Source organism: Anguilla anguilla, chromosome 11, assembly GCF_013347855.1.
Source record: "Anguilla anguilla isolate fAngAng1 chromosome 11, fAngAng1.pri, whole genome shotgun sequence".
Classification (NCBI taxonomy): Eukaryota; Metazoa; Chordata; class Actinopteri; order Anguilliformes; family Anguillidae; genus Anguilla; species Anguilla anguilla.
The window spans coordinates 23,267,191-23,280,909 of NC_049211.1; the positions used below are offsets into that span (position 1 = coordinate 23,267,191).

At 41.2% G+C, this 13,719-nt stretch overlaps 2 protein-coding genes across 7 annotated transcripts in view; one reads left to right on the forward strand and one right to left on the reverse strand.

The window, feature by feature from the left end:
- The window catches only part of LOC118207859 (calcium/calmodulin-dependent protein kinase type 1-like), a 70,812-nt gene that overhangs the window by 6,431 nt on the left and 50,662 nt on the right, over window positions 1-13,719 (forward strand). The window contains exon 1 of one of the 3 annotated variants that reach the window (XM_035381990.1): window positions 11,696-11,909. The exons of 1 other annotated variant lie outside the window; for it this stretch is intronic. The gene's annotated coding sequence lies outside the window, so the exon portion shown is untranslated. Of the gene's footprint in view, window positions 1-11,695; window positions 11,910-12,546; window positions 12,762-13,719 lie in introns of those variants that run through there. One more of the 3 variants, XM_035381991.1, reaches the window with a different exon arrangement.
- LOC118207858 (serine/threonine-protein kinase Nek4-like) lies at window positions 18-11,771 on the reverse strand. Of its 4 annotated transcripts, none has more exons than XM_035381989.1 (16): window positions 11,699-11,771; window positions 8,678-8,944; window positions 8,161-8,358; window positions 7,961-8,068; window positions 7,165-7,319; window positions 6,870-7,002; window positions 6,216-6,752; window positions 6,045-6,098; window positions 5,709-5,861; window positions 4,660-4,830; window positions 4,161-4,227; window positions 3,529-3,644; window positions 2,561-2,655; window positions 1,969-2,171; window positions 1,641-1,774; window positions 18-1,525 (listed from the first exon to the last, which is right to left on the reverse strand). In XM_035381989.1, exons 2-16 carry the CDS (start codon window positions 8,789-8,791, stop codon window positions 1,415-1,417), a joined length of 2,349 nt encoding a protein of 782 aa, XP_035237880.1. In that variant the 5' UTR covers window positions 8,792-8,944; window positions 11,699-11,771; the 3' UTR covers window positions 18-1,414. The 4 variants fall into 4 exon arrangements, with proteins under 4 accessions (XP_035237880.1, XP_035237878.1, XP_035237877.1 ...); XM_035381987.1 differs by lacking the exon at window positions 11,699-11,771 and adding an exon at window positions 9,531-9,882 and having other exon boundaries at window positions 6,045-6,095; XM_035381986.1 differs by lacking the exon at window positions 11,699-11,771 and adding an exon at window positions 9,531-9,882 and having other exon boundaries at window positions 2,561-2,652.

The following is a 13,719-nucleotide window of genomic DNA, read 5'->3' on the forward strand; positions in this document are numbered from 1 at the left end:
AATGGTAATCAAGAGAATATATCCATACTTCATGTTTATACAAAAAAGTATTCTGTACATGGAAGGAAAATCATCAATATATACACATTTAAAGTATTCTAAAGTAGTCAATTTAATTTGTGCTATAACATGAATTGGAACATTGGCTATAACATGTATTAGAAAATTGCAAGTTGTCCAAAATAGTTGGGGTGCTGATCAGTACTTTAATTTCCCTTTCTCAAACTGAAAACTGAATTTAAATGTTTTCTTGACATCGTAACAGCATTTTACCTGACACTACAATCAGTAACCTACCAGGGCCTTTCTTCATAAAGCATCTCATGGAGTGCTGATCCAGGTTCAGTTTTGCCTTTAAGCTCGTAATGGATAAGGTTAAGAATGACTAAGGATATGGTCCTGGACAAGCTAATCCTAGATCAGCACTCCTACTCTGAGACACTTACAAGGATATTCCAGGATCTTCTTTCATCTAAATGGGCATTCCTTTGGCAAAGTGACCCACATTTCAAAATGTGCTTTCCATCACATGCCACTGAATGACTCGCCTGATGTAGTCGCTTGCATGATTTACAGACTTGCATATTTTATCAAGCAAGTTAATGCTCAGTTACGTAAACAGTGATGAACATCAGTCAACACTTACAGCTGCTAACATTTGTAACGTTCCATCTGATATACTGTATATCTTAGAACAAAATTCATAGTTTGAAAGAAATATATATTTTTGACCAAGTACAATTTCTCCTTTTTCTATGCACAATTCTGAAGGCTATTTCTTTGTAAAATTCGGCAAAATGTTCACAGACATAAACGATACAAAAGCCCCAAAAGACTGACTTCAAAACAGTTGCAGACTAACAAATTCACGTGGGACTAATGCTGAGGTAAATAATATAATAGTAGGCTGATAATACCTTGGGGAAATAAATTAAACCGCACCCGTGCAAAGCTACCGGGACATTTTTACTCTTGTCACAAGGAGAAGTGTTTCTTCTGGCTGCGAGTGAAGGAAGCAGCCGTAAAAACTAGCGTCTCCTGGTCACGCGACGACCAACGGAGTGAGCATGTGGCTGTGGAAGGCACTGACGCTGAAACTACCGCAGCTCTTTAACACCAGAGCCTAAAATGGCTGACGTGAGCACTGTGGTCGCGCCTGGTGCGCAGAGCCCATTCAGCTTCTCTCTTGCATATTAACTATATAATACCATAATATCTCTAGCCACACTTCCAACTGAAGAGAAACATCTACAAGAACGTATATACATGGGCCAAAGTATAAATGTTGCCGCTTCTGTATTTACAAAACCGTTTGCTTTTTCTACATAGTTTTACACAGGAGGTTCTTCCTACTGGATTCACTCCGGCGTACTGGAAGACACGATCCTGGTGAATGCGATAGATCAGAATGCGCTTAATGGATGTTCACGTCCCCGAAGGCAACATCCTCAAAGAATTTCAGCTGCCGCACCATCACTGCATAGGCCTTGTACTTGTCCCCTCCCATTTGCTCCCGAAGACGCACCTGAAAGCGTAAGCGAGGAAACGATGACAAATCGCCAGCGTGGCGGTGCACGGTTAACATTGCATTGTGGGTAGAAACATGCTACTGGCATAACCGCTGCTGCTGTGCTACTTGCCTCTCGTGCTTCCTCATCATCTTCTTCCATGATATCCAGCACTCTGTCTAAAAGCTTGACCCCCAGTCCCTTCACCACGTCAGTGCGTAAATATTCAATCGCTCTTCTGATCTTTGCAGGGCCAGAGGGAGAGTCTGAGGGAAAGACAGGCCAAACAGAAAGGAGAACTCACTCCCATTTGTCATTTCTCCTCATTTCTTCACCCGTATAAATGGGTAATATCATTTCCTGCTTAAGTGCATCTGCCAGTCGAACAAAACCTGTTGTTAAAACAGGAATAAAGATCAAAGGTCAACAAAGGGGTAATCTTGTGTGGAAAGCAACAGACCTGAGGGAAATTCATTGAAGCGGAATCCCTCCTGCTGCTCTGTGGCCTTGCCGTGCAGGACCAGGGTGTCCCTGTAGCGCCTGTTCAGTCTGAACTCCGGCGGTGCTGCGGATCCTGGACCGTCCAGCACGTCTCTGGCATCCATGTGTAATGTCTGCGTCATCAGCTGAACCAGGTCCTGCATTTCGTTGGACTCGCTCTTCCTGAAATTGCAATGCAATACAAGCCAGGGCGTGAGATAAGAAATGGGTAACAATGGTTTGAGCAGTAAACCAGCCTGAGGGTAGTCGCATGCAGTCACAATTAGTCTGTAGTTAATGAATACACAGGCAGGCAAGTAGAATTGAGGTTTCAGTACAAATAAATTCAACAGATTTTGTTCACCCAATTGAGCATGGATTTGGGAACGATTAAATGCAATTTAAGAGGGATTCACCGTTTGTGTTTCACTGAACTGCTTGCTTGAAGTGTTTCATATCCAAAGACTTACAAGTATCACATTTAAATGATTAATTGGAATGGACAAGACACATGGGACAATGATAATGTGTGCATTGGCCAGGTAATTAAGGTAGTTAAGCAAGATTCTGACCCCTCTTTGCTGTCCCCCTCTGAACGGTCAGTGGAGCTGGTGGATGAGCCACAGTCGTCCTCGTCCGACTGTCGCCGGGACGAACCACCTTGCTGCTGAAAGGAAACCAGACATACAGCGACACATCACACAGAGGCCCTTATTTTTCACCGTTTAAGTTACTTTAACCAAATACATTAGTTTAATAACGTAAGCTATTTTCTTCTACTTCAACATCGACTGTAGGAAAATGGAATACTACTTATGACATCATCACAACCCTTTCTACTCAGTGATTGGTGGGAGTGAGGTGAGTAAGGTATTTATATTTGAATGTGAGTTGAAGTTGTGTTTGAGTGTGAATCTAAATGGGGGAAAAACTCAGTAAATTATAAACTATACTAAATACTATTATATGCAGTATATTATTTTTTACTTGAATTTGTGGCTTGTATTGAATTATAAACTGCACATATTATATATGTATATGTACAAACTTAAGATGATAAATGTATAAGTTGTGAAAGTGGGGAAATACTGTACTTAAAGGTTTAATTCATATTACTTTTGCCACTGATTTCACTCTATAATCACATTGCCTAAGGGCCACCCCACAACACCTGATTCAAGTAATTAACTACTCGTGGTATTTAATCATGACCTTGATAATCAGGGGCCTGCATCACAAGGCAAGACTACTGAGTTACCTGGATAACTGCAAATCTTGAACATGGACTGCAATAAAAAGAGCTGTTCCGGGTTTTACTCAGTGCAGTTATCCAGCTAAGTCAGTAATCCTGTTTTGTGATACAGGCCCCAGGTGACTAAAGTCTTGGCCTAAAACATAAAGCTGCACCCACACAGGCTCCTTTTGGATCAGACTGCACACCCCTGGTGCAGAAAGCATCATGTTTAAAAAGGTTAGCTGACAGATACTCAAGTGACAGATCGTCTTTATATACACAACCAAAGAGGAGGCACAGACCTACCAAGGTTGTTTTGATTGCACCGTCAGACGGCGAGGATCTGACTGCTGCAGTTTGGGAGTCTGACTCCCTCCTCTCTGCAGTGATGTCACACGATGGACTCCTCAATGCAGGAAGAACTTTGAAAGGGAGCACAATCTGTTACCTCTGCTCAGGTTTCTCAGCAAAACATTTTTCAACAGTTTCTCATACATCAGTGAAGAATTTCCCAATAAATGAATACATTAAAATAAACAAGCTTTTCAGTTTGCAACTCAAAGTGCTTCACAAATTAAATAAGAAATAAAGTTGCAATAAATAAAAACAACAAAGTTACAGAAGTCAATAGGTAATGAGAAACGGGTAAAAAGGCAATTAGGGTGCAGGATATGGAAATTCTCGGCTGATATCAATAACCAATATTGTCTGACCATTTTTTGAGATTGACATTTTCACTTAATTTACAGCATCAGTGGTGCACAGAATGTTGCACCCCTCTGGCGCATGTAAGTTGTCCTTGTACTGGCCCTAATATTGGCACTGGGCTGCTGCATAAGTTTAAGCTATTCAGCAAATACTGATATGACCCCAATATTACCCCCATCGTAAATGTAATTCTCAGTTAAGCATTTCTCCCAATGATATGCAGGTCTTACCTGGGTAGCTGAAGTCCTCCTGGGACTGCTTCAGCCGCCTCCGCTCTCGAGCAGACAGCGGACGTTTCTGAAACAAATTATTCACACATTCCCACCGCCCTCACTAAAAGTCTTGCGTGGTACATGAACATCCACTGCTTCCTTAATGTATTACAGTTAAATAATTAAGGCAATATACATATAAATACCATTTCACAAGCACTGGGCATTCTGTAATATCACACCTGAATATTACATTTGGGGTCAATTCCATTTCAGTTCAGTCAGTTCAGTAAATGGGTTGTAATTAGGGCTTCATTGTTTCTGTTGAGTTATTACTCAAAATTTCAAAACTCTATCTCCGATACATTAATCAGTGCTTGACCAGCGTCACAGTGTATCCGCATGTCATCTCCATATTCCCATCCTAATAGAAAATGGTGGTTGAATAATAAAAGAAAGCGAGTCCCAAAGAGAGAGCTTGCATGTGACACTAGGGACATGGAAAGCAAAGGCTCACCTGTGGTGCTGTAATGGCACTGTCCCCAGAGCCAGAGCTGCTGATATGGGCAGATGATGACGTGGTAACCTGGGCCTTGTATGCTTGTTCCCCCTGGCCCTTCTTTTTCACATTCACCATAGACGTGTCGCAGGGAGGAGATGGCAGAGGCCTGGGAGGGACTTCTGTAAACTAGGGGAAGATGGGACAGCTCACATGAGAGAGCACAGGAATGGAAGTCTGCAGGTCCCCCATACAAAAAAGATTTCTAAACCCTTTCGACTGGCATTGTGTCTCCACTCCTCAAACAGCATACTGAAGTGTCTGTCTGCGTTTGTCCCTAAGATTAGCACAAAATGAAAGATAATGGTATTAATGATAATCAAGAATGGGCTCCACTATGTGTTAATAATGTTAATGTAAACAAAACAATCTTGTTCTCAACTATTTAAGATTTATTCCTTGAGTCCTTATTGAAGCAATGAGCTAACAAGTGTAAGTAGAAGGGATTAGTACCTTGATCCTTCACTTAATAAATATCCAAAGTTCTATGTCAAGTGATAATGACCTGACAGCAGGACAACATACTCAACTCAAACTAAAGTTTTTTTGCACGGGTCCTAGAACCTCAGACAGACCTGACAGATGTTACCAGACCAGAAACGTCCATCTGGACTTAAAATTTTTTTTTTTTTTAACTACTGAATTAAGTTGCGGTCCGCAGACCATTTATTATTTTCGTCAAGTAACTAACTTACCTTGCTTGTTTTCTTTGTTCGACTGTGACAATTAACATTTTAATGGACGTTGGCACAAATAAATATATTGTGCCCAAGCTCACTAACTGGTTAGCACTTGCAGTTCCTGAGAAGTTTTGCATGAAATTTGCCAGAAGGAGATGGAACATAAACATAAATACAATATCTTATAAAGTAAAACAGTGGGCAATCATGCTGAAAAATATGACAAGCATTCGTAAAACACTTCAAGTCTTGAATGCCAAAGAACAGCATCATGTCGGCAGATGATGATCCACAACCAGGTGTTGTCACCCCCGGTTCTGTACTCACACTGGCCTGATTGCTGTGGTTCTCCTGCACCTTCCCCTTGTTTCTTTGCCTGCGCTGGCGTGACAGGGAGGGCTCAGAGGCAGAGGAGGAGGGCTGCAGCTGAGGGTTATTCTGCACTGGAGAAGAGGGGAGTGGATCCTGGCTTTCAGGCTCCTTCAATGAAAAAGGTCGCAACACACACAATATGAACACCTTACACGGTCATGGCAAGAAATAAGGCATTCCAAAACCATAATCTTACGCAGTGCTGCTAACACAATGAAGGTTGATTGTTCAAATAAATTATTCGATAACCAGGGACCTAACTAACAAGTAAGGCAACACATGAAGCCGTACCATTACAACAGGAACAAAAGGCTCAAGGAGTTTTTCTGTTGAGTCCAAGTTCTGCTGAAAGAAGATGAGTGATTATAAGCTGGGGGAAAAATTGAGAACTGAGAAATAATTACAGACCAACTCTGACCTATAAAGACAGAAAAGGCTTCTAAGAAAAATATCTGCCCTTACCTTCACCTCTGGGGTTTGTGGCCAGGCGCCCACTTCCTGGAGCAGTTTAATGGTGTCATCTCTGTCCTCCACGTTTGTAAGATTATTCTGTCCTTCCGTTGGCTCCAGAGTCCCATCATTCACTGATGTAAGCTCAGGCTGGGGCGGATTGTCCTCCCGTGCTGGGACGTTGGGTAGTCTCGTCTCCTCTCTCGCGCTGTTGGCCACATCCGATGCCGGCTTCCTCTGATGTAACTCGGAAGGGGCGGGGTCTGCTTTCTTGGCCCTCCTCTCCTCGGTCTGCTTGGTGAGAATATCGATAGTCCGCTGGCCCGGCTGGGGTGACAACAGTGGCTTCGACTTACTGTGTTTCCTCTCCTTCGTGGGCGGGATATCGATATCGACATTGCTGATGGTCAGTAAGGATGCCCCTGGGCTATTTAGTTCGTCCATTGGCTGAGGTTTTGGGGTTAAACGCTGTGGGGAAGTCGGGGGTTCAAGTGCTTTGCTGCTGCTGCTGCTGCTGGGCAGATGTTGCTTCATCTGATTTTCTTCCTTCTGTGTTGGAACAGCAACATTCAGAAAAACAATAGTTGAAGTAAATGTGAGGTTACCCTTGCCTCTCTGTTTACTGCCAAAAATGCAGTGTGCTCCATTAGCTTGGAGGTCTCTTACCATCTTCTCCCTTTTATTTAGGTCCAAGAGGGGTTGAGGGGGGCATTGGGGTTTGGAATTCACCAAAGGCGCACGGGCAGCCGCACTCCCAGGCCTGCTACAAGGAGCCTTCTTTTTCGATTTGGCCGTTTTCCTTGTACAAACAGAAAAGAATAGATCACTTCAATAGCTGCTGTCTTCACAACAGACACTGACAGTAAAAACTATGCTTTACTGTACAAGAGTTACACAGGGGCTCTGTCAGGGCACAGAAAGATAGGCAAGGAAGAGGGTTATGGAGCTAATGGACACATACTCCTTTGTGGCTTCCAGAAAGATGGAGATCTGCCGTTTGATGTAGGGCTGCCGGAGGATATGCTTGACATCCGGACGTTCCTCTGGGTTCTTACTGAGCATGCTCTTTATGAGCTCCCCGAGCTGAGAGTTGTACTTGCTGGGCATCTCAGGCAGCTATTATACAAACAGGATACTAATGCTGTAAATAAATGCAGTCCGATCTTTACAAAAGTCCTGTTTAGGCACATCCTCACTTTTTAGGCGCATAACTTTAGGTTACAATGAGCATGACTAGATCAGCACGGATTTCTGAAAAATCTTCCACAAATGTGTTTTGCTAATAAATCAATGGTCAACCACTGCATATGATTCCTGAGCTTGTGTAGTTGGAGTTCTAGTTAGAGGCAGCAACTCAAACAAACTTAACCACTGACATATAACACTGGCTGAACCTTGGTATAACCAATCAGAGGGCAAGAATCTTACATTGCCAACTGTAACTAGCCTTTTCAGATGCTAAAGGGAGAGCACCTGGGGGTGAAGACTAGCTTATCGCCAGGTCCTTTATCCTTCAAATTGCCACATTCTGCACAGAAACCAGAACATGTAGCATGGCCCATGTAATGCACAGAATACCTTAACTGCCCCAACTCCTGAGCCTTCAAATTACTCCACCCTTCCACTGAATAAGGTTCCAAGAATTTACACTATGTGATGTGTGACTAAATGATAGACATAGGAGTTATTTATATACATGTATGATCCTTTGAAAACACCTCATCTTAACTAAAGCCAAAGGTCATTTGACATCTCACCTTTCCCCCAACTATACGATACACCAAGGAGTTCATGTCCTTTGCATTGAAGGCATGCTTCAGTGTGGCCATTTCATAGACACAGCACCCCAGGGCCCACACATCTGACTGCGACAGAAAGAAGGTTTCAGTGAATACAGAAGATATGAATCACATATCTTGATTCTAGCACTCGCCTGAGTGGAGATTTTTGGGAATACCTTGTAGTTGTACGGTTTGTTGGAGAAAAGCTCCGGGCTCATGTAATAAGGAGTCCCAATCAGAGTGCTGGCCATGTCGTTTTGGTTCTCCAGTACTCGTGCGATTCCGAGATCTCCCACCTTGATTATGTTGGTCTTGGTCAGAAAGATGTTCTGAGTTTTCAAATCCCGATGCAAAATGTGTTTTTCATGTAAATACTACAAAGCAGGAAAGGTAAAACTAGCCATTAGTAAGACATTCTACAATGATACAGTAAATGATATTGCAAGGAGCACAAATTAATCCTGTTCTTGAAGGAGTGTGTTGCCTTACATTTATGCATTTAGCTGACACTGTTATCCAGAGCGACTTGCAGATTACAGTTTTACATAGTGTACAACCATAAATGCATCAATTTTACTGAAGCAAATCAGGTTAAGTTCCTTGATAATGGTTACAATGGCAGCCCAGTTGGAAGAAGAACCCCCTGCCAGAGCCTGTTTAGGTTTCGGTGCTCTTATCCATAAAGGCATCTACCTGTAAGGCCATGGCGATTTGGACAAACCATTCCACCACCTGTCTCTCGTGGAGCAGCTCGCCCTTCTGTTGCCGTAGCCTGTGGTAGAGGTCACCACCCTCGCAGAAGCCCATCACGATATAAAGCTGACAGTCCTCCCCCTCCCATGACTCTCTGTATGTCACAATGTTCGGGTGTCGCAGCTGAGATAGAAGCTGGGCTTCTTGTTCCGCGGCTCGTCGCTCCCTCTTTGAGGACGTCCTCAAATTCAGCTTCTTAACAACGTACTGAAATAGGAAAATATTCCACACTAAAACCAGCAGAGTTAACGTTTAATTATAACTAGCTAATTCAGTGGGCACTGGGCATCAAAACAATTAATTAGACAACTTCATCAAGCTTCATTTTCTATCAAAAATAATTTGCATTCTTGCTGGTTAGCTCACTGTTGCATTTATTCAGTTCTATTCTAAGTAGCTAGCATAATTTCATGAAGCTAGCTACAGTCAGACAATTGGCTGCCTTGTACTGTAGGCACCAGGCAAATGAACTTCGCTAGACAAACTGGAAAGTCCGCTATCCAGTTCAGCGACGTTAGGTCGGACTTCACTCGTTACATGGGATTTTTAGCAGCAAGCTATTGTTGGAAAATAGCACAACTTAGTCTAACTTATCTAGCTACCCATAAAGGTGACTCGTTTCGCGTGCTTTAGTTGGCTAGCCAAGGGCATGTTTAACAATATAGCTAGCAAGCTAACACTATTGTAAGTAACTGCCGTGCTGGCAAGAGTGCTAACTGACGAGTAGCTAGCTTTAGCAACTGCAGCGACCACGTCGAATCAATGCAGGCATTGTTTAGTTTACCGGATTTACCTGCTTTGCTTCTGTTTTGTGTTTGACCAGGTTCACCTCTCCGTAGCTACCTTTGCCTACAACTCTGATGAAAGTGTAACTCTCCATGATTGTTCATTTGGCTATTTAGACTCCGAAAGTTAAGATGATTTAGGTTGTTGCATAAATAATCCACAGTTTCACCAAGCTATTTTATTATCATTTGTGATCGCAGTAAACATCGACTCGCACCCCCTTAAAAAGAACCATGACGATATCATCCGCGGCTTCCCTGTCACCAAGCAACGCGTCTCATTCGACCATCGAATCCTATCGAACGAAGAACGACTGCGACCCTTATCAATTTCCACAGCGGCATCTAGGGTCTGAGAACAGAAGTCCAAAAAAGGCGTAAGTAAGACTAGCGATTTAAAAAAGCCACCCCAAAGCAGTATTGAGGATTATTCAGATCAAAATTTACATGAAAATGAATTAATGAAAGTAAATGATTATTCGGCCTAAAATTAAAATTGAAAAATAAAATGAAATTTTTTTATTTTCATTCACATTTCATTCAAATTTTCAAATTTTATCTTAATTTTTGGCTGAATAATCCTCCATAAAGCCATGCTGATTATTTGAAAACAGGCAGATAACATTTTGCAATAGCTTTTCTGACACACATATGAATGTCCATGTAAAAATGGTCATTTATATATTTTGTTCAAAAACAAATGAATAAGGAGCTGACCTGGATTGATCTTTATTTCTCTTTAAAAAATGTCTTGCTTTACCACTTCAAAAAGTCTAAAAATGTAAATACTTTCTCCATATTGAACTGGATAATTTAAACCAACAGATGGCGTCATTAGTCACTATATAGAAAATGCTGGAAGTCTCTGCTAGGTAGGTTATGTGTAAGCCTATATTTCACTACAAAATCACTGCTGCTGATTCTAATATGCGTTTTCTTCATCACCAAAACAAGGAAATTATTTTTTAGTGGTGCATTTTCGTCAGCTATTTTATTGGCCTGATAAATGAATTAAACCGACTGTGGGAGGACTGTCACACCCTTAGGCCCTATATGTACAATAGGCACCTAAGTAAATGTCTTTATTGTGAAGCATTGGTACGTGATACTAAGCAAGGGTACTAAGGGCATTGATTGACTGTGGCGATTGCCTACCTGTTATTTTGGGGAAATGACATCAATGCTGTCATTTGTGCTGGACCACAGCATCCCACATTCAATTAATTTCAGTCTCTTCAGTAACCTTAGCAACCTAAATCTCCAACCTACAGAACAACAAACTGGTACTGATTTCCCTCGTTTTGGTAATAATAAAGAAATAATTCATAATGGAAAATAAATATATTTTCTGTTAATGGTACACTCTGCTTATTGACTATTAAAGATTACACATTTTAGTTCCTTAAGGAGCAAATTTCCTATGTATACCCTGCAAATACAATAATCTGGGTACTGATAAGTACCTTTTACAAGAAAAAAGGAACAAATTAATTATGTATTACTTGGCATTTCATTTTAAATGGCTCAACTTCCCATTTCAGTTTCCCTCTTCCCTGAGAGGGGGATAGCATCAGGGTGCTATATCACAATAAAGCATCTCCATTAACCTGTAAATTGTTTGCTTACCTAATAACTGTACACTTTTGCAAAGGTATTCCAGAAGACCCATGGAGAGAGATGACAGTTACATGTCCAGTCTTAAATAATCTGATAATTGGATTTACTATGATAGAGTAGCCTACACAATCCGTCTTAAACTCAAATGAACACTGAACATTTTACTCAGTATGCTTTAAGCCCTGGCTATTCAAAAACATACAGCAAAACGCAAAAGTATTGGGACTGTGACACAATTTTTGTAGTTTTGGCTCTGTACTCCAACACATTAAATTTGAAATAAAACAATGAATATGAGATTAAATTGCAAATTGTTAGGTTTATTATGAGGATAGTTACATCCATATCAGGTGATATCACTGTAGGAATAACGGTCCTGTATGTTAAATGTATTCCACATGCACTTCCATTTGTTTATTCATTATTTTCCTATAAACGGGATATTGCCAGAGTCGTTTTAATTGGGTTACTCTTGCGGCTTCGTTTAAATTGTGAACAAACGTTTCTAAGAAATACGGTCATATAAATTCCAATCGGTCATATTATTGCATCCATTCACCTGAGTGTCACGTTAGCAGACGCTGGTTTAGGCTCGCTTGAACCTCGCCCATTTGTAGCCTACTGTATTCTACGAACAGCCACCCCCTCCTCCGATGGCTTGTTGACGTCAGGAAAGTGTTGGTGGCAAGTGGTCCAGTGGTCTGTGAACGAGCTGCAAAATAGCGGAGACGGTGAAAGGGAGAATTATCTCTCAACTCCAACAACCACAGGTATGTTTTTTATGCGTTTACACACGTAGCTACTCTGTGTGTTTTGATATAAAATAAAATCGCACATAGGCTACACACACAGTTTGAGCGGGGGTCGTTGTAGCCGAAATGACAATCTGGGGGCATTGGATTATATTGACTACCCGATAAGGAAACAAACGCAACCTCCTCTCGGTGTAGGTTCCGTTACTTCACTGGTTTAGTTATAGCATATTTGTTGCGTTTGATAAAAACTATGGGAATTTTCTCTTAGGTTACAACACTTAGTCTACTCAAATAAGCTACACGAACAGCGAGCTGTAGTTATCCTTCACTGTCATGAGGGTATCTTATATTAAAACGTTACCCACGATAGCTAAACAACATGCTTCAGTAGCCTAATTGACGCGAGTGAAATGTAGACTATCCCTTTATGTTGCCACAGCTGTAAGTAATATTGAATTTAGGTTTGTAGCCTATAGTCTAATGCCTTTACATTGGCGTTCGAAAACAATGTTAATTTTACCATAATCATATCGGGATGTCAAGCATTCGCTTAAGTTGATATCAATTTAAATTAATAGGCTAATAAGCCTGACCTATTGCAAAGTTGTGTTTACATTCAGTAACGTGTGATGGATTCGGAGGCGTTTTAATTGAAGAGATGGAGTGACGTTAGGAATTTTTTTGGCAACCTATGGGGTTGATTTCATAATGATTTTCGGAGAGATGTTTGCATTCAATGGCCTCCTTTCTATTTTGAATGTAAATCATTGGATTTCCATAGAGCAGCGTCCTCCGCAACATTCAGAGTAAACCAGATAACAAACTGCTGTGTTTCTAGGCTGCAGCCCAGCAGTGATTTCAACACAGGTAACTAGCCTACTGTTTGTAGATTGATGGTGTTGTTAATCGGTAGTTGCATGGGATTCTATTGGCCATGGCTGGATCACTAGCATTACATAATTAGGGATGCTCTTCAGGCCCCCAATTTGTCCACTGCTAAAACATTGATTAAACAGGATTAATTATTTTCCGAATACACCTTCATAGGTTTGTAACTTATCAAACGGATTCTGAAATGTAATAATTTCAGCGTCTGCTTCCTCTTCGACTGGTTTGTGCCTTGCTTTCTTTGGACAGGAATGTTCAAGCTGAAGATTTAGACATCACCTTCACCCTTTCGTGCCTACTCAATGCAACTCGGCAGCTTAACAATAACCTCACCAGAAAAGGGTTTGCTTAGCGTCACGCAGACCATTTTCTTCCTGTGCTGTGCGCGTTTTATCATTGCAGCACGCTAATTTGACAGTTTCAAAATTCAACCGGCGATGCAAAGAGACCCAGTGGGAACGGTCATTTTAAAATTATTTATTTATTTATTTATTTATTTATTTATTTATTTAGTAATTGTAAAATGAATGCTACCCCAGGTCGACCATCCTACAAGAAAAATGCAGCAACAGTTATTTATTCATTGGTTTGTGTGTCTTAACAGAAGCTCTGGGTAGGGAGTATGTAGGCTACATATAACTTGACTAAATAAAGTAAAATGTCAGTAACGGTGGGTTTTAAAGGTTATATAGCGGTGTAAATGCCAGAATATGGTTATATGGTAGCCTATGGCAACAATGTAGCTAAATGAGCATGAGGAAATGTTGGAAACTGCCAGTTGTTTTTCGCTGCTTCTAGCCGACTGATATTTTTCTCCCCTTATAGTTGAGCCGTGATGATGTAAGGTAGTTTTACAATAGTGTCAACATTTGTTTGTTTAGATGATTTCATTTTTATATTTCTTGAGGGTAATGTTATATTCTATCTACAGGTGCAT